This window comes from Haematobia irritans, chromosome 5 (assembly GCF_050003625.1).
Source record: "Haematobia irritans isolate KBUSLIRL chromosome 5, ASM5000362v1, whole genome shotgun sequence".
Lineage (NCBI taxonomy): Eukaryota > Metazoa > Arthropoda > Insecta > Diptera > Muscidae > Haematobia > Haematobia irritans.
In genome coordinates, this window is record NC_134401.1 from 86,123,828 (window position 1) to 86,147,101 (window position 23,274).

Consider the following 23,274-nt stretch of genomic DNA (forward strand, 5'->3'; position numbering starts at 1 on the left):
GAGTTGGGGACTTGGGGATTTGGTGGGGAATTTCCATAAATTTGGGGATTTTTTCGAGAAATCAGTTTAACCTTTTTTTCCGAAATTTTATTTCTATACGAAATTTTTTCTATAGGAAATTTTGTCAAAATTTTATTTCTATAAAAAATTTTGTCAAAATTTTATTTCTATAGAAAATTTTGTCAAAATTTTATTTCTATAGAAAATTTTCTCAGAAGTTTATTTCTATAGAAAATTTATGAAGTACATCTTTGCTAAATCTACCAAAATTTGACATTTTTGGAGAAAAGAACCAGAAAAATGCTGGCAACACTGATCAGAACCAAAACAAATGGATTTTTTCTCAAAATTTTGACAAATACACTTTTTGTCAAAGGAATATTTTAAATAAATGCACTTTATAACTTCATCCAAACGTATATCTGTGAGAAAATAAAATATTTTCCCTCACGTTTTGCTACAAATTTCACCAAAGAAGCCTTATCATTGAATATAAAATAGAATCGTATAATGCAGGTTTACGTGGATATAATTAAGGCTTATCCGAAGAATTCGCAAAAAAAATTAGTTAATATTTAGACTTAATCCTATCAGTTTGCTGCAGGGGATTTATAAATTATGAGACTTAGCTATCGATTTCAATTAATCTATTCAAAAAATCAACTAGACGTAGTGAAGGAAACGGAAAAAAGTAAAAAGAGTACATTTTGATTCTGATTACAAGTCCTAATTTAGAGGTTTGCTAATGTCACTCAGAAATGTCGCCAGAGGGGTTTAATCAGAGTTGAAAATTACCTTATCGAAACAGCAGCAATCTATGCTGCCAGCAACATTTATCGATCTTGGGGATATACAGTAAATACTATTACGTTCCAAACGTTTCTGAGCATAAAAACGTCCAACGGTCATAGCTGCAGGCAATGCCGGAGGCACAACAATGGTAATTAAATCCAATGATTCAACAGCTATTTTAACGGGATCAACTCCCCTTAGGATCTATGGGATAAAATTAACAACTATTAGAAAATGCTAATAATGGCATTAGATTACTTACCTTACTGACTAGAGTATACACGAATCCAATTAATGCAATTACACCCAAAAATTCTATGAACTTATAAGAGTCCTGCTCAAATTTATAATCAACTGGTGGTGGATATAAAATTGAACGTATCAAGCCACCTTTGGCCGTTATATTACCCGTATTGATGACAATGGCCAGAACCTTTTCAGAGCCAATGTAGCGCGTCTGGATGACTTTGGTGCCGCAGAACAGTGTGTGGCGTGCATGTTCCTTTTTATCAAAGATAACATCACGTTTGGAAGGCAAGGGCGTTTTTGTAACTGGCACACTTTCACCTAAGGGGGGACGAAAGATTCCATGGTCAGTATTTGTGATAAGGCCAACACTCCGTATTTCTCATTACCCGTAAGCATAGCTTCGTCAAGGATACAATTGCCGGACAACAAAACAGCATCACATTGCATGGTACAACCACTCGAAGGTATTTCGATAATATCACCTGGCACCAGCCTTTGAGTTGGTAGCTCCCGCACTTCACCTTTTTCACCAACAATCAAGGCCGTACCCGTATTCTGCACTGTCTCACGGAGAGCATCTTGATTCTACAGATACACAGGTATACAAAAAGAAAATGAATGAAATACCAAATGAAGATGTCAACGTAGGTTGCTGACCCATAACCATTATTCCTCGAACATACCTTTTTTGTTTGAGCAATTGACATGGTGATGCCAAATACTGACATCAATATTATAACACAGGCATAGTAGTAGTAATCATAGGTAAACCATAATACAACCGAAAAAATTTGGAAAACATAAAATGGATTAAGTACTTCTAAAAACAGCAACGTTTTCAAATCCTTGTAAGGAATGGTTATTTCATTCGGTCCATATACTAAGCGTCTAGCCATTTGCTCTTGGTTATTCAAACCATGTTGTTGATGGAAATATGCATTCGATATGTCGACATCTAAACCTTGAAGTTTGTCAAATGTTTGTGTTTGTGCATTCCAAGCGTAACGTAATTGTTTGCAGTTGAATATACGGGCACTTGTACAATCTGTAAAAAAAGCAAGGTAAGTTATTGATAGGCATATGGATAAGAGCTTTTGCAAATGATTGTGCAGAAGACAAGAAACAAGAGCAAAATATTTTCATTTAAAAAATAATTAAAAATGGCAATCTAACTAATCCATTGGACTTGAATTTTTAATTTTGCTATAAAACCAAATAGATTCTAGCTTTGGGAGGTCAATAAATAAGCCTCGTTTTTGCATGTATTGAGGCTAACTCCAGTATTAAAACCCCCTTTTCGGAAGTTTTGAGCGTAATTCACTGTGGATTTAGAAAATTTTTCCTAATAATTAGTTGATAGGATGCTGGTGAGAAATGTGGTAGTTTCGAAACGATCCTACCGTCTTGCAATCCAAAGGGGTTTGCTTCAATCAAAATTGCAAAACGGCAATGACGCGACTTTTCAACTTTTAAAAAATTTGCAGTAGAACACATTTGAAACATTTTAGGCATTTTCAGAAGTGCCACCCTTTTCAACATTTGAAAATTGTAGACTTTTTAACTTCTCGATCGGATTAAATCCTTGGTTAATGCTGAGAAACAGCACTTTAAATTAGGTAATCTGGATTTTGCGGCTTACACCATCTAAATGGACTCAACACACTTTTGTCATATGAAAAACAATTTATTCACAGTTTATCGACGGAATTTCTATGGTAAAATTAGGCTTGAAGTTTTCTTTATTTTTTTTATATGGAGGTAGTCGATTTGAAACAAATAGAAAATTAGTAACAGCAGAAACCGGCCGAATGGAAAAATGTTCTCCATATTTGAACATGATGTTCTGCTTACATATTTAGTACACCCAAAAAAATTTGTTCGCAGAAAAGTCTGCTAAAACAGCAAAAAGTCTGCTGAAAAGTCTGCAGAGAAAGCAGTCACTGTTTTCTGAAATAGCAAACATTGTCTGTTATTTTTTAAGCTCGATTACACTAAAACATGTTTTAGTTTGGTTGAAATAAATAAAAATGTCAACTTAGTTGCTATCGTAACACAATTAAAACAATATTTTATGAATATCTATGGTACTTGCCTAAAAAATCTGAATATTTATCAAATTGAGGTATAACAACAAAATGTTTGCCGATCGCATTTAGGAGCTTGTATGTATATTACAGTGCATAAATACACCAAAAGTACTTTTGGTTCTTAAATATGCTTTTGGGAAAAATGTATAACCTAAAAATGTTATAATTTGTTGGCGTTAGACCCCGAAGTACAAAAATATAACAGCAGACATCGAGTGCTGTTTTTCTATGAGGGTAAGGTACTCGCTAACTAAACTTTGCCAGAGGCATAGAAACAAATACTAGTCCGTCTGATTTAGTTTTATTGACTCCCAAAATTAACACGCATCCGTAGTAGTTAAATCGTAATTTGCTCCGCTCCCGCTCCGGAGAAAAAAAACCGCTCCGCTCCGAGAAAAAAAAAATCGCTCCGCTCCGCTCCTCTTCGAGAAAATTATAGTACAAACATTGTATTATTTGTTCAATTGAGTTTTATTTTATTTAGAAAAATCGGGCGGTACATATATGGGAGCTATAGCTAAATTTGAACCGATTTCGATGATTTTTTGCACATATAGTTAGTGCTATAGAAGATTACATTTCGCCAACTTTGAGTAAGATCAGTTGATAAATAAGGGTTTTATGACCTAATTTGACAAAATCGGGCGAGACACATATATGGGACCTATATCTAAATCTGAACCGATTTCGATGAAATTTTCAGACTTAAAGGGTGATACAGAAGATTATTTTGTGCTAAATTTGACGACGAGCGGTTAGTAAAAAAGTGCAACGTGATCCCATTTGTCGAAATCGGGCGATACATATATATGGGAGCTATATCTAAATTTGATCCGATTTCTTCCAAATTCGATAACGTTCGTCCTTGTGCCCAAAAAAACTTCCTGTACCAAATTTCATCAAAATCGGTTAATAATTGCGACCGAAATCCTGTGAACAACAAATACATGGACAGACGGACGGATGGACGTACGGACACCAAGCGCTAGATCGACTCAGGAGGTGATTCTGAGTCGATCGGTATATATTTTATGGGGTCTAAAATCAATATTTCTTGTATGCACATTTTTTGGCAGATCAAACTTATTATACCCTAACCACTATGTGGTTTAGGGTATAATGACTTTAAAACAATGTGTTGAAATATTTTATTAATTTTGAAGATTTTTTCAGAAATATTAAATCCATTTTGACTTCATTAAAACGAAATTTGTATTCATGTTAGGATACACATTTTTATGTCGAATCACTTAGCTATAAGGACAAACAGACTTCATTGAAAAGTTTAGAGACTTTTAGACAAGGAAAAACTTTTTTTCAGAGAAATACGTCTTCTATTCTAAGCAAAATTCGTATTCGTATTTTAAGCATGTGAAATATTTGGCCTCCCGACAATATTCTTTGCGGTGCACCATCTACTATTTAATATGTGATAGAAACCAAATTTATGAAAATGGACCAAGGTTAGGTTAGGTTAGGTTAAAGTGGCAGCCCGATTAAGATTCAGGCTCACTTAGACTATTCAGTCCATTGTGATACCACATTAACTAAAAGTACCTATTACATATGGGCACTTCTAGTTTTAACCGCTGAACCTTCTTGATTATTTTTCTTTGTTGAACCAACCAGATTGTTCCAAAAACATTAGCAGACTGCTTAAGTTAACGTTTTCCAGATCCGCCAGTAATCTGAAGCTATATGCTCCTAAAAGTTGCTTGCGCTTTACACAAAATGCAGGACACTCACACAAGAGGTGTTTAATTGATTCTTTTTCCTCCGCATCATGACAGCTCATACAATAGTCATTATACTTCGCGCCAATAGTTTTTGCAAAATCGCCTATCAGGCAGCGACCCGTTATAGCAGATATCAGGAGTGATATCTGACGTCTCGAGAACATTAGCATATCTAGTGTGCGGTTTAAGTTGAAATGGGGCCATATTTGCTTGGTGTCGTTACAACCCTTGCAATTCTCCCATCGAACATTTGCCATCCTAACAGCCTTCGCACGCAGCATGAGCTTGCAGGTAGCTAGGGGCATACCAACAAATTCCAGTTCCCCTGGAATATGTAAGGTAGTCCCTAGCCTTGCCAACTCATCCGCTTCGCAGTTCCCCGGTATGTTCCTATGGCCAGGCACCCATATTAGGTTAATATTGTACTGCTCAGCCATCTCATTGAGAGATTTGCGGCAGTCGATGGCCGTTTTCGAGTTGAGGAACACAGAGTCCAAGGATTTTATTGCAGGTTGACTGTCTGAGTATATATTAATGCCAATATTTGTTGGAACATTACTTCTCAGCCAATTCGCCACCTCTCTTATTGCTAATATTTCAGCCTGAAAAACACTACAGTGATTAGGTAATCTTTTCGCTATTCGAATTTCCAGATCTTTAGAATATACTCCGAACCCCACTTGTCCATTCAATTTGGAGCCATCAGTATAGAAATCTATATATCTTTTATTCCTCGGGGTCTGTGTACACCACGCCTCACTGTTGGGAATTAGAGTTTCAAACTTTTTGTCGAAAAGTGGTTTTGCCAGGGTATAATCCACTACGTTAGGCACATCTGGCATTATTTTGAGGACCGAACTATGACCGTACATCTTTTCCGACCACAGCGATAGCTCGCGCAACCGCACAGCCGTTGTTGCAGCTGACTGTTTGGCCAAAATGTCTAAAGGCAATAGATGTAGCATGGCATTAAGGGAGTCTGTTCCTGTCTTACTAAATGCGCCTGAGATACATAAGCTCGCCATACGCTGAACTTTATCTAAACAAGTCGGTTTCTGAAGTGCCGGCCACCAGACTACAACACCATATAGCATTATAGGTCTAACTACTGCAGTGTATAGCCAATGCACAATTTTTGGTTTTAGTCCCCACTTTTCCCCTATTGCCTTTTTGCACGAGTACAAAGCTACCGTGGCTTTTCTCGCCCTCTCTTCAATATTAAGCCTAAAATTCAGCTTCCTGTCCAAAATAACGCCAAGGTATTTTGCACACTCACCAAAGGGAATTTCAGTACCCCCTAAGGAAATGGGCCTAACCGTGGGAGTTTTACGATCTTTGCAGTACATGACTAGTTCTGTCTTTGCTGGATTTACACCAAGACCATTATCTTTCGCCCATTTCTCAGTCATCCGGAGAGCTCTCTGTATAATATCTCTGATTGCGGATGGGAATTTCCCCTGACTGCTAGCGCCACATCATCTGCGTATGCCACCACTTTTATTCTTTCTTTTTCTAGGGAAACCAGAAGGTTGTTTATAGCAACATTCCAAAGAAGAGGTGATAGAACTCCTCCTTGGGGAGTGCCTCTGTTCACATACCTTTGTATGTTTGCTTGCCCTAGTGTGGCTGAAATACGTCTCTTTATTAGAAGTTCGTCTAACAGCCTAAGTATACCTGGATCAACATTCAGAGTTGTCAGTCCATTTAATATCGAGCTCGGATGGACATTATTGAACGCCCCTTCGATGTCTAGAAACGCCACGATTGTGTATTCTTTGACAGATAGTGAGCTTTCAATAAAGCTGACTAGTTCATGCAATGCGGTCTCAGTAGACCTGCCCTTCGAGTATGCATGCTGTCGTTTCGAGAGCAAACTTGAATCCACGCTAGTTCTAAGATACATGTCTATCATCCTCTCCAGGGTCTTAAGTAGGAATGAGGATAAGCTGATTGGTCGGAAATTCTTCGCACTCGAGTGAGAGGCTTTTCCTGCTTTAGGTATGAAGACGACTTTTGTTTCCCTCCACTTTTCTGGAATATATGCTAAGTTTACACATCGTTTATATATCACCGTCAACCAGGGGATAACTCTTTCAGCCACTGCCTGTAACTCCGCCGGAGTAATTCCATCAGGTCCGGGGGATTTGAATGGTCCAAAGCTATTTAAAGCCCATTTTATTCTAGATTCCGACACAATTTCCTCGATAGGAAATGATCGCTGAGCCTCTGTTACACCGCCGGAACATGGTTCAACCGTCTGATTTCCAGGGAAGTGTGTGTCCAAAAGTACCTCCAACGTCTCCTCACTGGACGTTGTCCAATTTCCCTCCGATGTTTTAATGAAACCTGGAGCGGTGTTAGTGGATGCTAGTACCTTCCGTAGTCTGGAAGCCTCTGACGTATTCTCAATACTGCTACAGTAATCATCCCAAGAGTTTTGGTGAGACCTTCTCAGTTCTCGTTTATATTCTCTCAGATTCATCTTGTAAGTGTCCCAATCCTCCGGAGCTCTTGTGGACTTTGCTTTGTTAAAGAACTTCCTGCAGGATTTCCTCATATTACTTAACTCCGTAGTCCACCATGGCGGCCGATTTTTTCCCCTTGGCTTTCCTCTAGGGCAAGCAGCTTTCAGTGAAATGTTGAAGGCCTTAGTAATCCGCTCCACTGCGTGTTCGATATCTTGCACAGTGCTCATATTTGTCTCCGGCATTTCCGATATCATCGAATTGAACGATTCCCTATACCTATTCCAATCAGCTTTCCTAACATTTGGCGGAAATATGGTCTTTGAAGTACGAACAACCAATCTGAAACTGATGTAGCGATGATCTGAGAAGCTATGTTCCCTCAAAACTTGCCACTCAGATATCTTATCATTCAGTTCCGGAGAGGTCAACGTTACGTCCAAAACCTCTTGTCTGTTCCTGGTGACGAAGGTTGGTGCATCTCCCTTATTGCAAACTACCAGGTTAGTACGCAAAATAAACTCTATTAGCGACTCTCCCCTTGCATTAGTATCACTACTTCCCCAAATACTATGATGTGCATTTGCATCGCATCCCATAATGAGTTTTGTCTTTGTTTTTAGTGACTCCTCAACTAAGGTCTTAACGGCACAGGGTGGCATCTCCCTATCATGTCCCATGTAGACCGAAGATACCCAATATTTGCATGTGGATATCTCTAGACTGGCTACGACAGTGTCTGCATTGCTCAATGAAGGAAGCAGAAACAAGTTTAGTTCGTTTTTAGCAATTATACATGCTCGATTTATATCGGTACCGGTATTATGCAAAAGTTTGAAACCCGGAGTGCTTAATTCACAGATCTTGTTCTTATATATGTATGGTTCTTGAATAAGAACTATATCTATGTCTCCTTTCATCAGGAGAACTTTTAAGGCAGCACAAGCGGCCTTGCAATGGTGAAGATTTATCTGGAGGAACCGTAGAACCATCCAAATTTTCAACCACCGTCACATCAGCCGCTTCAATTGAGTCATCAAGGGCTTCCTCTTCACAGATCTCGGTGACTCTCGCAACAATCCGCGGTTCAGTTTTGGTGAGGCTTGAGCCTGTAGAAATTTCCCTCATATGATTTTCGCCATAGTCTGCAGGTTTTATGTCTCCTTCGGCTTCACTAGGAGATTTTTCCACTGCTGACTCTACCGGAGGCTTGTCCGTTTCGGAATCCTTTGGCAGATCGCTTTTGTATACCTTCATATGGATATCATGAAAGCCATAACTTACGCGTCCTTGGGTCTGGGCTAGATGTGGCAGCGACTCTATGTTTAATATAAACACCGCATGCCGTCTTGGTCCATCCACCTCATCCAAACGACCAACCTTCCAATCGGCGGTTGGAAGATCTGGGTTACATTCTTTTAGTCTCTCTAGTATTGACTCAGGATCAGGAGGGTTTGCCGGTATCCATGCATGTGCTCTAGGTTTAGCCGGTATGTCTTTTTTATCGACTAACTCCAAAGCGGCTCCTTCCCAAACTTCACCAATTAGCATCAATGCAGCTTTAAAGCAATCCATAGACCTCTGGTCTGCAAAAGCTATTAACTTATATCGTCCTTGATACCATCCAGCATCTTGCCGTCGAGGACTTGGTCCGGGAAACTTTTTTCGCACCTCTGAGTAGACACCAGACATCGCGTTCTCAATTTCCCCCCATTTTTGCCTTGGAATCATACCGTCCAATGCTCCTTTATTAATAATAGCCATCACAAGGCTGTCTTTTGCAACTGAGGCAAACGATCTTTGATCCCGTTTAGAGGATGGCAGCTCATCCGGTGATCGTTCCCTTTTTCCAGCTTCAAGAATTCCTTGAGCCCATTTTAAGGAATCGCTTTGCTTAGCCGACAACGTGCTTGGGTCGACTGATCCTAATTTCTTTAGGATAAACAAAGCATTTCTTCGTTCCTTGAATCTCTTTCGAGAGGGATTGCCTCCTTTTGATGTCGTCACCTTAGAAAAGGTTCGACTTGCCAAAGTGTCACCGCCAGTCGACCCGTCTACAGGTCGACTAATTGGGCCTGACTCTTGGTCGATGCCCAAATTTATAACTTCAGTCGTTACCCGTCCACCGGGCCCTGAAGTTAGCAACCCAGTGGATGACTTTGAATTTCGCTGCATGGTGGTTTATTATTTCCACCACACGTGAAATTCGTAATAAGTACTTATTACGATGAAATACTCCGCTATTAAAAAACACGTTCGTTCAGTTCGACGGTTGAAGAACAAATGGACCAAAATGGACCAAATTCTGTTTGGTCTGACCATCGGACCAAATTTAAAAATTAGAAATCTTTTGGACCAATTTTGGTCCGATCGGACCAAAACGGCAACGCTGATTGGAATTGAAAGTATATACACAGAGTAGAAGTAACTACTCTCCGAAAGTTTTTTTTGTTTTGCAACAGACGTAGAGAAGAGGTTTTGTTATATTTGTAATGTGTGTGTGTGTGTATGTTTATGTTTGCAACAACCTCCATCGACATCAGTCCGTGGTATACCTACGAATATTCTTACTCAGATCTAGTGTTACCTAATTTTGCTTTTTTCCCCTTTATTGTATAATAAATGTATATGCGCACATTTTTCAACCAAAATTGAAACTATCCATAATTTTAATTAAATTTTCGAGAACTAATATCAGAAATAAGAGAATGCTAGGATATAGTACAATAGTAAAGCAAATATGAATGTCCTTACACTGAAAAAAAAGCATGCCCGGTTCCAAAGATTTTGTCTTTACTTTAACAGTTTGGGTATTAATTCCGAGCCAAAGAAGCGGAGAATACAAGTAAGGATACTTTAAAGACGTAATTCTCTTTTAAATTTGGGGGTTATGTAATTACTTCTAGGAAGCAAATGTTAATTTTTCATTTTTTTAGATTTTTTTCGTCAGTTGTTATCAAAATCCTTTAAAAACGAGTTAACGAGTTATTTTTTTTTTTCCATATTAAGACTCGACTTCCAGTAGAAAATATGCTATGTTTCAAGTAAAAAGCGTCTTTAAAATAGTGTTGAAAAACATGTCTTATTTTTTAACGATTTTTTGCATTGTAGGCAAGATGCAAAAAGGAAACAAATTTAAAGACAATTTTATTAATTTTAAAGAATTTTTCTTAATTATTAAAGTCAAGTTGACCTTACCTCAAAAATTTTATCTTTCATGTTATGATACACATTTTTAAGTAAAATCACGTAATTATAAGGACATTACAACTTCATTCAAAAGTTTATTGCCTTTTGGACAAGAAAAAAACTTTATTTTAGAGAAATGCGTCTTCCATGTTAAGCAAAATTTGCATTCTTATTCTAAGGACATGGAATCTTTGACTTCACGACAATATTTTTTTCAGTGTAGAAAACTAAAAAATTAAATATAAATAAGATCGTTTAATTGCATTTATTTGACGTTCATTACAAACATCTTTGTAGTAATACGGGATGAAATTGATCGAAAGTACTGTTGTTACTTTTACAACACATACTAGAGATATATTTTGACATTTGCCGTTTTTGAAAACAATTACTAAAAAACACGTTGTGTTTTCCCCAATGTACGTACGTACAAAAATACATATCGTACATTTTAAACGTTTACTCACACTACGCTAAGTACTAGCTAAATTTGAAATTACCTACACAGTGTAATTTCAAAGTTACACATTTCATTCAAGTAATATTTTATTCGGAGCGGAGCGGTTTTTCATTTGGAAACCGCTCCGCTCCCGCTCCCGCTCCCGCTCCGCTCCGGATTTTAGAAATGCCGCTCCCGCTCCGCTCCGGATTTTAGAAATGCCGCTCCCGCTCCGGCAAAAAAAGGGCTTGCTCCGCTCCACGCTCCGCTCCGGATCCCTGGTTTAGTGTAATCGACTCTTAAAACTAGCGGATAATGTTTGATATATATGCAAACAGTGACTGTTTTGCCTTTTTTACAGTTTTAGCAGACTCTTCTGCTGTGTCCACAAACAAATTTCTTTGGGTGTATCAAATAGTGCAATGCAAATGTTGATTTATTGATAAGTCCAATGCGTTCCGACAAGAACAGTTTTGGATTTCCACTTCTGTTCATTGGGCACTTTGATGCCTTAGTTATTAGAAAGTGAAATAAGCATAACCTTTTTGTTATGAGAAGCCGAGTATATTCTAGTGCATGTTTTGTATCACGGTCTCAAAAATACAATGATTAATTTTTTTGATATGTATAATAATTGGAAGCAGAAATTTATCATATAAACAAATCTAATAAGGATTTGAAAATCCGGACTGCGGTTTCTTGAACGCTTTATTTATTTTTCCGTCACAACAAAAAACTGTTTATTGTATACAAATCTTAATCTGAAGTGCAAGATTACTATGAAGTAATATTTTACTTCATAGAGAAGAAATTTTAGTTTACTTAAACAGCACATTGTTTAGGCAAAGTTTGGTGAATCACAATAATAGGATTAGAGTGGACTCAACCTATTAGAGTGGTCTCAACCTATTTGTCCATTTATAGAACACAATTTTCATTTCATTGAATAGACAAATGAGTTTACTGAATTCACGAAATAAATTTGATTTACTTTGCGAAAAATATTTTACATTTACAGATAAACGTTTTGTGTTGACAATTACGGCAATTTTAATCAGTTCCGTTGGGTTATAACTGTCATTTAACAGTAAGTAAATTGCAAAAACAATAGAGATAAAAAGATGGGAAATTGGCCTACGTCACACCCAATTGTGCATTGACGGTGCTAGTTCCATACATTTCATTTCATTTATTCATAAATTATAATACAAAAGCCTATTGGCCAATAACGTATTACAAAGCAACATCATACCTAAGTAATATAAAATAATTCTTTGTATGACAGAAAAAAATATATATAAAAAATATATATAAAATATATACATGTTTGTAATTTATTTATTTTTTTTTATTTTTATTTTTTAAATGAAAAACTATTATGAAACAATGTTAAATTTTAGGCAACAAAAAAATTTACATTTTCCCCTTTGTGGAAATTTATTTCCTGAACTTAATTTCTTTTAATTTGCATTTTAATGCTATGTCAATACTTGTATACGCGTTTGGTTCGATAAACGAAAAGTATGGACCTAGATAAATGGTTTAATGTTCTCAGCAACCATCTTCTTCTCTCTGTTGTCTTTGGTAGATTGCAAATATTTTGTTTACGTTTGACTTTAACTGAAAGTTGTTCGACAAGAATGACAGACGTATCAGTAGTACGACTTAGCCTAACATAAACGAAGGGAGGTAAAATCTAAAATTTGTACTCCCTTCTGTTTCCGTACTTTTAACTAATTTTTAAGCTTTTGAAATTTCTCTCATTTTTCATTTTGTCAAGAGATAATACAAAAGATGACCTTCATATATACAGACCATTTTGTGGTTTAGAATATAAAAACCAAACATTTGCATGGTTCTTCGATTCTCTATCACATCCAAGGAAAATTGAATTTGCAAACTTACATTTAAATTGTCCAGTGGAAAAATGCATTGACAAATGGAAGTTTCTTTCATCAAGATCGGTCGTTGTTGCATCAACACTATTTAAACCATTTGCCAAAGTTGCTTTATTCGCTTGCGGCGTGCCTGATGATGATTGTTTATTTTTTTTAGCCGCTTTCATCTGCTCCTGCCTACAAACATACAAACAAACGTGAATCACAATAATAGGATTAGAGTTCAAGTAAATCAATTGGCACATACCTCAAGGTATTTATATCCAAATTCAATATCTGTTTAACGTAGTACATTTTATGGTTGCCCTTGTAAACTTCTTCCACCAAAACTTTGTCGGCTTCTTCCAAGCTGCAGATCTCATGTGTTGCCATCAAATACCAGTGTCTCCACCAATGCATTATCAAACGCAATAAACCGCCGGTCAAGCAAATGCATAGCCAACAGAGAGCGGTACGCATAGATGACCGGCGGTAGCCTGTTATTTTCATTTCGTCATCTTCGTTCGGATTTAATAAACCAACACATGGTTTTTTATCTAAAAGAAATCAAAAAAAAAAAATAAATCATTATTATTGAGAGTCGTAAGTGTAATGTAATTTATTTTAGAAGGTGTAGTGTGCAATTTAAGATTTGTAATCTCTTTAAAGTGACGCCTGTAAAACAATATGATTTCATATAACAGCTTGTAATGTCATTAGAACAAATACTGGGAGATTGGCATCCCTTTGCTAACTTCAGACATTCATTAAATAAATATTTTTCTATGAACTTAATGATAATTGATAAACCAACAATGTTAGATAAATACTAACGCGTCTATAAAATGTTAATGACCATTATAATATATAATGGAGTGCTAACTTATTTGTTATATATTATAGAGAGAGATAGAGAGAGAGAGAGAGAGAGAGAGTAATATTATTTCTTTTTTGAGGTGACTTTACCGTCCAACACTCGTATTAAATAGATTGGAGATGCGAAATAGTATTTTCTATTGGTAAAAATGTTGTTCATATATATGCATATTTCCAACGAATCGACGACCATTACAATTCTCTTGCAATGAAAAAAAAATATTTACATGGTATTAAATATTACGCAAACTAAATTTTAGGATGCGCAATTTACAAAATATTAAAGACAAATTTCTTTAAAATAATGAAATTTTAATTAAAATAAATTAATTGAGAGAGAGAGAGAGAGAGAGAGTGAATCTAAAACATATATTGAAGATTTTACATAATTGGTTCAAAGATTATATGAAATTAAGAACATTTTTTTTACTTTAAAGTATCTGCTATCATTTTGATTTTTAAACTGGCGTTTATTTGAACGTGCTTAGCTTTGTAAACAGATATATCCCAAAAAGAGAATTCAAATTCGATAAATGATATATGTTTCAAAATTGTAACTGTCGTGATTTAAAGAGGAGACAGCTCCTTAAAAAATAAAAAAGATGCATTAAAATTCCTAAGGGGAAGTCAAAACCTTTGGATCCAAGTAAACTTTTTTTGGGTGTAGGATCTTTAAAAAAAATACCAACCAATTTTATGTTTTTTATGTTTCTAATTTTAAGAATTAAAAATATTAAATTCATTTAAATTAATACAGCATTATATTAAATTTTAGGTTACGTAATCTTTCGAATTAGTAAACACCTTTTTCAGTGTACCATTGCTAGCTATCTTCAATGCGATTGTGCAATTTCTTACAAGGAAGAATACAATGTGTCATTTCACGAATACTATATTGACCCATTTTTCTCATTACACTCTGTCATAAAGATATTTCGTCTTTAAACGAATCAGATTATATTGCTATTTATAGTGGAGATAAGAAAATAATTTCAGCAGTGGGTAATTCCAAACGTAATTATTCTCTTTAGAAAATGATTATACGTAAAATCTTAGAATATCAACAAACAAATATAAAATTTCATGATATCAAACTAAATCCAAGGGGAACAAAAATTCAATCATTATATCAATCTCTTATCTGTTGCGGGGAATTTATTATACTAATAAAATCCAAGAGTCCTCGAGATGATTGTAAATAATTTTCTTAATTTTAACGATAACACACAGAAAAGTTTTCTTTTAGGCAACCACGAAATCAATTCCATCCAATCAATTGGAGTTTTTTCAATCCCAGAAATAATAATACTGATCAACTTTTTCATTGAATACATACTTAGTTCGTGAAACAATTTGATTTCAATGAAAAATGCTTAACTTTTTATAAAGAAAAGCTTCAATTAATGATTTAATTGAATAAATTAAAATTGTAATTGATAGTGTGACAAAACTTAAATAAATTTTTATTTAATTAAAAAAATAATGAATTGGTATTGGTTGTGCAATTTTATTATTTTCCTACACACAGAGAACAAATTTGTTGTGCCAACCAATTTTTTTGCCAACCGAATTATTTGGTCCCACCTACTGTCACAAAATTTGTTAGAGCAACCAATTGTTGTCTGACACAACTATACAGAAATTTGTTTGGATGACTACATTTTGGGCACAATGACAGTCTAATTGGAAATCACAACCAATAAGGTTTCATTCGTTTGTTAAAGCAATTATCTGTTTTTTGGAAAACCAATTATTATAAAATTAAAGAAAACGTCCGTTGAATGATTTCAGATTTTATTTTATTTAATTGTATTACAAATTAATATTTCTCATATTGATCATTTATCTAATGAAAAATTGGAATGTCGCCCAAATTCGGCGTTTGTGGTTCTTGGTGCACGGTTCTCACAATATCTTCTTCAGTCATCATTTGATACTCACTCTCACAATCGCGATCGATTTTCAGGGGGACTCAGGCATAACCAGGCGAAATGTTCTCGTTTGCTGATTGATTTTGAGTCTGATTATGAGGCACAAAATCTATATATACACCTTTCACAACCCCGGAAGTCGTCATATTCTGATTGATATATTTTATGAAATTGTAAGAAAATTAGGGAAAAGGTTAAAATATGAGAGATATTAATGTCGTTTTATGTTTAACTTACTTACCACTTAAGAATGCAGCTACCGGTTTAAAAGATGGTTATATATAACTCGCAGCAGTCCTTGTTGGGTAGATTGCATTTTTAAAATTGAACTCACGTAATCAAATATTTAAATTTTGGAGTTTCATATATTAACCGAAATAAACAACTTATTTTTTGTCATATATATGTAGTCCATAGCAACAAATTCTCTTTATAACTATAAAATTTGTTAACACAACCAACTTATTGACTAGGCGGACTTTCAGTTGGGTTTGGTGACACATTGGCAAAACAAATCAGTTATCACAACAGGGTGGAATAAATTGAAATGGTTAGATACTTAAATGTATAAATAACAACCAATATTTGGTCGTGTGTACCAACTTTTGGTTACACCGCCATTATTTTGATTATATAAACTATCAAACAAGAGATATAAATAATAATTATTCCACACAATTAAAAATTGTGGGTTTCCACTATCAAACTGTTGTCGTAATCGAATTCCAACCAATCATTTCTCTGGGTGTACTAATTAAAAAGTGTATTGAATGCGTCCCCAAAATATCTTTTCAAAGATTGATTGACAGAAGAGAACGGCAGTGTTCATTATGCATATACTGGCTAATATTTCCATCATACACATAAAAAAATATCACCAACATTTTTCCAATTTAAATTTTAATTGAATTAAAAAAAAAATATTCAATTAAAAATGTAATTGGTTCAACAAATTTTTTAATTCAAATAAGCATCAATCACAATTGGATCAATTAATTTTTTAATTGAGTTTCGTGATTGATACTATAATTTCTGTGATTGAAGACAATTCAATTAAAAATTAATTGCATCAATTAATTTCGTGATTGAAGACAAAAAATATTTTTTTCGGTGTACGATGTTGAGTGTTCAAACTTGCGAGTATACTACTCATTTAAATTAAAAACACAATTGACAAAAAAAACTTCTAATACTGAAAGGAACTTACTTCAATCACTATTTCAATTCAAATTCTTAAAAAAATCATTGAATCATTTTTATAATTGTCATAAAAATATTGAACAAGTAAATGATTCAATATTTTATGAATTTCTTTTCGGATTCATTAACAATTAATTGAAACAATTGAATTCGTTGTCAACGTCTGCGAAGTTTTGATTTGAAAAAAAGCAAAATGGCTATATTTATTCTAGATAATTTATTCATAAAATTTGTATAGATTTTATGATTATATAAGTCTTTTTTATTTACTAACCCATCATTACTGTTTATAGAGTTATGGTAAAATATAAAAAATGAAAATTAGTTGGGTTTCCAATTTTCTGTTTCAAATTTCCATATCCTCATCACCTCTCATTATTGGGAAAACTAATGATTCCAATTATTAAACATATATACAATCTTTAATTATTGAGATCGATCTTTAACGCATCAGCATGTTCAAGAAATAGAAAGAAGTAGAAACATTTTTATTTATAAAATACATCAATGCAGTATATTACCTATGGCAACGTACTTTTTAGTGATTATAATAACTTTGACTTGCATAGAAAACTGTCTAATATTGGTTTTAGACTCCGAATCACATCTGTTCATGCATTTGGTGTTCGCAAAATTCCGGTCCATGTGTTTTTCGGTACAGAAAGGCTATTGAAAAACTCGAATCAAATTTAGATATATTGTCTCACCCGATTTGCACCAAGAAAGCCATATTACTCTTATTTACTAACCAAACTTCTTCAATAGTGGAACCAAAATAATCTTTTGTAGCCAGTGCTGCCGCTACTACTTCAATCGAAGTATTTTGCTTCATTTTCACAAAATTTACTTCGTCACTCATTTCCAAAAATCTGCTTCACTTTTTGTTCTGCTTCAAATTTTTAAATGTTTCCCCATATTACCTAATTGTTTTTCCTATTCCTTTAATTACGATGAACATAGCGTTTTAAACATTGAATTGATAACCGATGTGGACCAATTTTTGCATAGTTGTTAGAGACCATATACTTACACCATGTACCAAATTTCAGCCGGATCGGATGAAATTTGGTATCCTTAGAGGCTCCGCAAGCCAAATCGGGGGATCAGTTTATATGGGGGCTATATATAATTATGGACCGATGTGGACCAATTTTTGCATGGTTGTTAGAGATCATATGCGGAAACCATGTACCAAATTTCAGCTGGATCGGATGAAATTTGCTTCTCTTAGACTCCCCGCAAGCCAAATTTGGGGGTCCGTTTATATGGGGGCTATACGTAAAAGTGGACCGATATGGCCCATTTGCAATACCATCTGACCTACATCAATAACAACTACTTGTGCCAAGTTTCAAGTCGATAGCTTCTTTCGTTCGGAAGTTAGCGTGATTTCAACAGACGGACGGACGGACATGCTCAGATCGACTCAAAATTTCACCACGACCCAGAATATATATACTTTATGGGGTCTTAGAGCAATATTTCGATGTGTTACAAACGGAATGACAAAGTTAATATACCCCCATCCTATGGTGGAGGGTATAATAAAATGAATTCTATTGTTTTGTTTTCAAAAATGTATGCTACTTCAATTTTATTCAATCTACTCCACTTTTTTCAAAAAATCTACTTCACTCAATTTTTCACTAGCGGCAGCACTGTTTGTAGCACTCTTAATGTCTGCAAAATATCTTCAAACTATTGCTCCCATATTTATGTGTCGCCCGATTTTCCGAAATGGGGCTCACTTAAAGTTAAAGATGGTATGCAGAATCACTTAAATCTGCAAAATATCTTTCAAATCGGTTAAGATTTGAGTATAGTTCTCATACATATGTATCGCCAGATTTTCCTAAATTTGGCTAAATAGTAAACCCGGATTTCTGGCCGTACAGAGCTGTAGTTCATGAATTTGTTTTCAAAGATAGAGTTGCCCGTTTACCTCCCCGTACTGTCGAGCCATAAAAAAAAACTGAATACAACCCTGTCTGATTTATCAGAATGTTAGGGGACTTAATACCAAATTATGTAATTTATACACTGATAGCTTTGGCTTTAACTACGATTTAATTATATTTACTGAAACCTGGCATCAGAGCAATGTCTTGAATACTGAAATTTTATGCGATAGATACCAAATTTACAGATGTGACCGCACTAATGGCTTGAAGAAATCAGGTGGTGGTGTCCTAATTGCTGTCTCTACAAAGTATGTTTCGTCAAAACTTGATATTCCTAACGAACATCAAATTGAGTATTTGGGAGTGAAAATAAGGTGCGGCTACAAGTTTTTGTTTGTAACTTGCTCCTATATTCCTCCAGGTTCTTGTAACGATGTTTATAATGCTCATTTGACTGCTATCCGATCGGCCATGGCTACTGCAAGATCCTCTGATTTGATCGGATATGAATCACTCTGTACCAAATATAAGAAACGGATTTCATTCTGAATTTATTGAAAATCTATTGAAGGATGGTGTTTTTCAAGTCAACAACATTCTAAATTATTGGATTTGATTCTAATGAATGAACTAGAAGATGTATTCCTTTCACGCATCAACGCTATTGTAAATCCAGAAGACCCTTATCATCCCACTATCTGTATGAATATAAATAAATATGTCCTATTCAAGATCTGTACGAAATAAAACTGACACGAAAACTGAAAAGAAATACAGTTTTTGTAAAACTGTCTACGGAAAACTGAACTCCTTACTATTAAATGTAAATTGGCATGATATTCTTCCTGCGAACAATCTTGAGGAATCAATAAATATATTTTACGAAACTGTGAACTCATTCATTGGTAAATCTGTCCCATTAATTCGCGTTACTAATTACACTGGTCCGCCCTGGAACAACAATAAATTAAGTAACTTAAAAAACAGAAAGAATAAACTTTACAAAAAGTACAAAAAATCTGGCGCAGCTACTGATTACGCAAATTACTCAATCGCTCGTTCGGAATACAGCGTGTGTAATAGACAATAATACAATAATTATCTATCAAAAATCAAAAATGAATTGAAACTTAACCCGAAATCATTTTACAAATTTTCCAAACGTTCCAAACGTCAATCGAATGTTTATCCAAGAAATATTCACTATGGTTCTGTTGAGGCGGATGATAATGTAATATGTTTTCCAAGTTCTTTGCAACAACATACTCCCATAAGAATTTGAAAGCAATCTGATGTGTACCCATATAAGATAATGGAACATTCTACACTCTCCACTCCTTTTATATCTCCTAATATTGTGCGGAGTTACATGGAAAAGATAAAATGTTCTTTTCGTCCGGGGCCTGATGGATGAGTAACATACTAAAATATTATGCCCATTCTCTATCGACTGCTCTTTCTATTCCATTTAACGAATCTAGTATCTTTCCCACTCTGTGGAAGGACTCATTTATCATTCCACTATTTAAAAGTGGAAACAAGTCTGATATTACTAACTACAGAGGCATTGCTAAACTGAGTGCTATTCCAAAACCAAACAACATGGCTTCCGTAAATCTTGTTCAACCATAACAAATGTCTTGGAACTGACTACAATGATTAACGAAGGCTTTAGAGATCGTTTACAGACTGATGTCGTCTATACTGATTTTAGTAAAGCGTTTGATAAAGTAAATTACTCACTTCTACTGTACAAATTACATCTCATGGGTTTCAGTGACTTAATGGTATCCTGGCTTGAAAGTTATCTGACAAATCACACTCAATGTGTAGTATTTGATATTATTTCGGAATCGATACATGTGCCTTCTGGTGTTCCTCAAGGCAGTCATCTTGGACCTTTATTGTTCTGTTTATTGATAAATGACCTTCCATAAGCAATTCGGTGTGGTAATACACTTATGTATGCTGACGATGTTAAAATTATGAAAATTATCCGGAATAGTGATGACCAAGCATTACTTCAATCTGATCTAAATAGCATGTACAACTGGTGTTCTCTAAATATAATGGAACTGAACATAAAAAAATGCAAGCACATCTCTTTTTATAGATTGAACCACATTGATACAAATTACTATATTAATAACGACATGCTTGAAACTTTTGAATCCTTCAAGAATCTTGGAATACTGTTGGATCGGAGACTAGATTTTAGATCTCACATATCTATGACCGTCAATAAATCATATCACTTGGATTTGTCAAACGCTGGAGTAAGGAGTTTTCTGACCCATTTGTAACAAGGAATTTGTACACTTCACTTGTGCGTCCAATCCTTGAATATGGATCTGTAATATGGGACCCACGGTATCAAATACACTGCAACCGTGTTGAATCTGTACAAAATCAATTTCTACTGTTTTGTTTACGTCGGAACAACTGGACTCCTCAAACCATGCCATCTTACAAGGAAAGACTTTCACTTGTCAAATTGCCTACACTGAAAAGTAGACGTACTATGCTGAATATCTGTTTTATGGTTGATGTTTTTAATGGTAGATTTAAATCTGAGTTCCTACTTAACAGTATCTCATTCAATATACCGTTAAGACCTACTCGTAATTTTGAACTGCTTCGCATTCAGTACTTTCGCACAAACTTTGAAAATAACGATCCTGTTCGCCGACTATGTGATGAGTTTAATAAATACTATAAATATTTTGATCTTTCAGAAGATAAATATACTATAAAAAGACATATTACACTATTATTAAATACTTAGGCATAAGATACCATTTGTAAATATTGTAGTATAGCAATGTTAGTCTGTAAGGATTACTCCATAGATGAATAATTATAATAAAAAAAACTATTCGTCAAAATTGGTTCCGATTTGTATCTAAATCTGAACCAAATCTATAAGCTTATATATTAGGGACTATGAAGTCAAATAAAATGATGAAAACACAAAAGCAATGAATATTTCATGATTTACAAAATCATGAGAAAATATTTTTATAATTGATTTCTTATCCCAACATTCAATAGATTCGATAGTATTTCCAATTTGCTCTTAATTTTCTTGAGCGTGGTAATATATTGAACACTGATTTTTGGTTATTATGTTTTATGATTGTACAATTTTCTTCACAAAGAACAAATGCGATAACATTACGTACAAGTGTTTATGATAACGTTGTGTATGAGATTAAAATTTGCTGATTATGGTTTAACTAAAACATTACTTTCACATTTTTGTTACACACTACAATATATTGTTATATTCTAATATAAGTTACTCTTTAGATACGGAATTTCGAACTTTAAATATACTTGGCAACAAATCTTCCCAAGCATTATCTTAAAACAGGCTAATATTTACACACTACATTCAATATTGCAAATATTTGAGCAATCAACAAGACTTTATCTTTATTCATTATTATAAAGAATAAGAAATTGTATCTAAATGAAATGTTTTATAAACAGAAAATGGAATTTTCCGTTTCTAAGAAACAGGGATTTTTTTCGTTCAACATATATCAGATTTATATAAGTATTATCGTTGCATCCACTTAAGATATATAAAATATATACCAATTTAATGGCTAAAAATAAAAACTTTAGCCATAGGGAATTAGAACTCGACCGAAGAATCGGCGTTCGACCATAAATCAATAATCGACCACAAATCCGCCTTCGGCGTAGAGGTGTGCACGTGAGTAATATTTTACTCACGCACACTCACGACGGAAAAATCTTACTCACGCACACTCCCGCACGATAGTGTTTGGTAGGACTCACGCACACTCACGAAAAGAAAATTTGTACTCACGCACACACACACGAAATGTCGTGACTCACGAAAAAGATCGTGACTCACAAAAAATGTCGTGAATCACGAATAATTTTATTACTAATTTACCTTAGGGGCATGCCTTTGATGAATAAAATATGCTAATATTGACACACCAAATTTTAGGAAAATAATCGTCGGCTTCCGCCGATTATTGCTACTTCGGACAAAAAACCCCGATTCGGTCGAGCTCTATAGTGAATTTAAATCAAATTGAAATGATTTCTTTAATAATTAATTTTAAAGAAAATAAACGTTTTCAATTGTTGCTTTGGATCACTCCTCACCAAACTATAATAAAACTTGGCAAAAAATTATAATTTTATTCTGCTTTTAATTTTAATTTATTTTCGATTTTAGCGGCTAAACTCGAACTTAATTCCCACCTTAAAGTCTTAAACACATTTTTGTTAGTGAAAAAAAAATTAAAAAATGCTATGGTGCTTTCCGTCAGCTATAATGCAACTCGATTAGCATCCGGCATAATTCACGATAGGTTCAGCTTACAAAAGCATTTTGATCTATTGCATTCAGGAATAATGTTATTCTTGATGGAATTCATGGAAAATTACAAGTGGGTATTGTTAGAGCATTCCAGCATTTAGGTGTGAATAAAACGAAAAAACGGTTACAACCTCAGAAATGATCCGAAAAGGCCAGATCTCGAAAGAAA

At 34.6% G+C, this 23,274-nt stretch overlaps 1 protein-coding gene across 3 annotated transcripts in view; it reads right to left on the reverse strand.

Moving 5' to 3' along the window:
* anne (polyamine-transporting ATPase anne boleyn) overlaps positions 1-23,274 on the reverse strand; it is a 75,083-nt gene that overhangs the window by 13,474 nt on the left and 38,335 nt on the right. For all 3 annotated transcript variants that reach the window (XM_075311189.1, XM_075311191.1, XM_075311190.1), the window contains exons 3-8: positions 13,103-13,391; positions 12,863-13,032; positions 1,725-2,086; positions 1,428-1,626; positions 1,055-1,359; positions 796-996 (exon numbers count right to left, since the gene is read on the reverse strand). In XM_075311189.1, the coding sequence (XP_075167304.1) occupies positions 796-996; positions 1,055-1,359; positions 1,428-1,626; positions 1,725-2,086; positions 12,863-13,032; positions 13,103-13,391 (1,526 nt within the window). The remainder of the gene's footprint in view (positions 1-795; positions 997-1,054; positions 1,360-1,427; positions 1,627-1,724; positions 2,087-12,862; positions 13,033-13,102; positions 13,392-23,274) is intronic.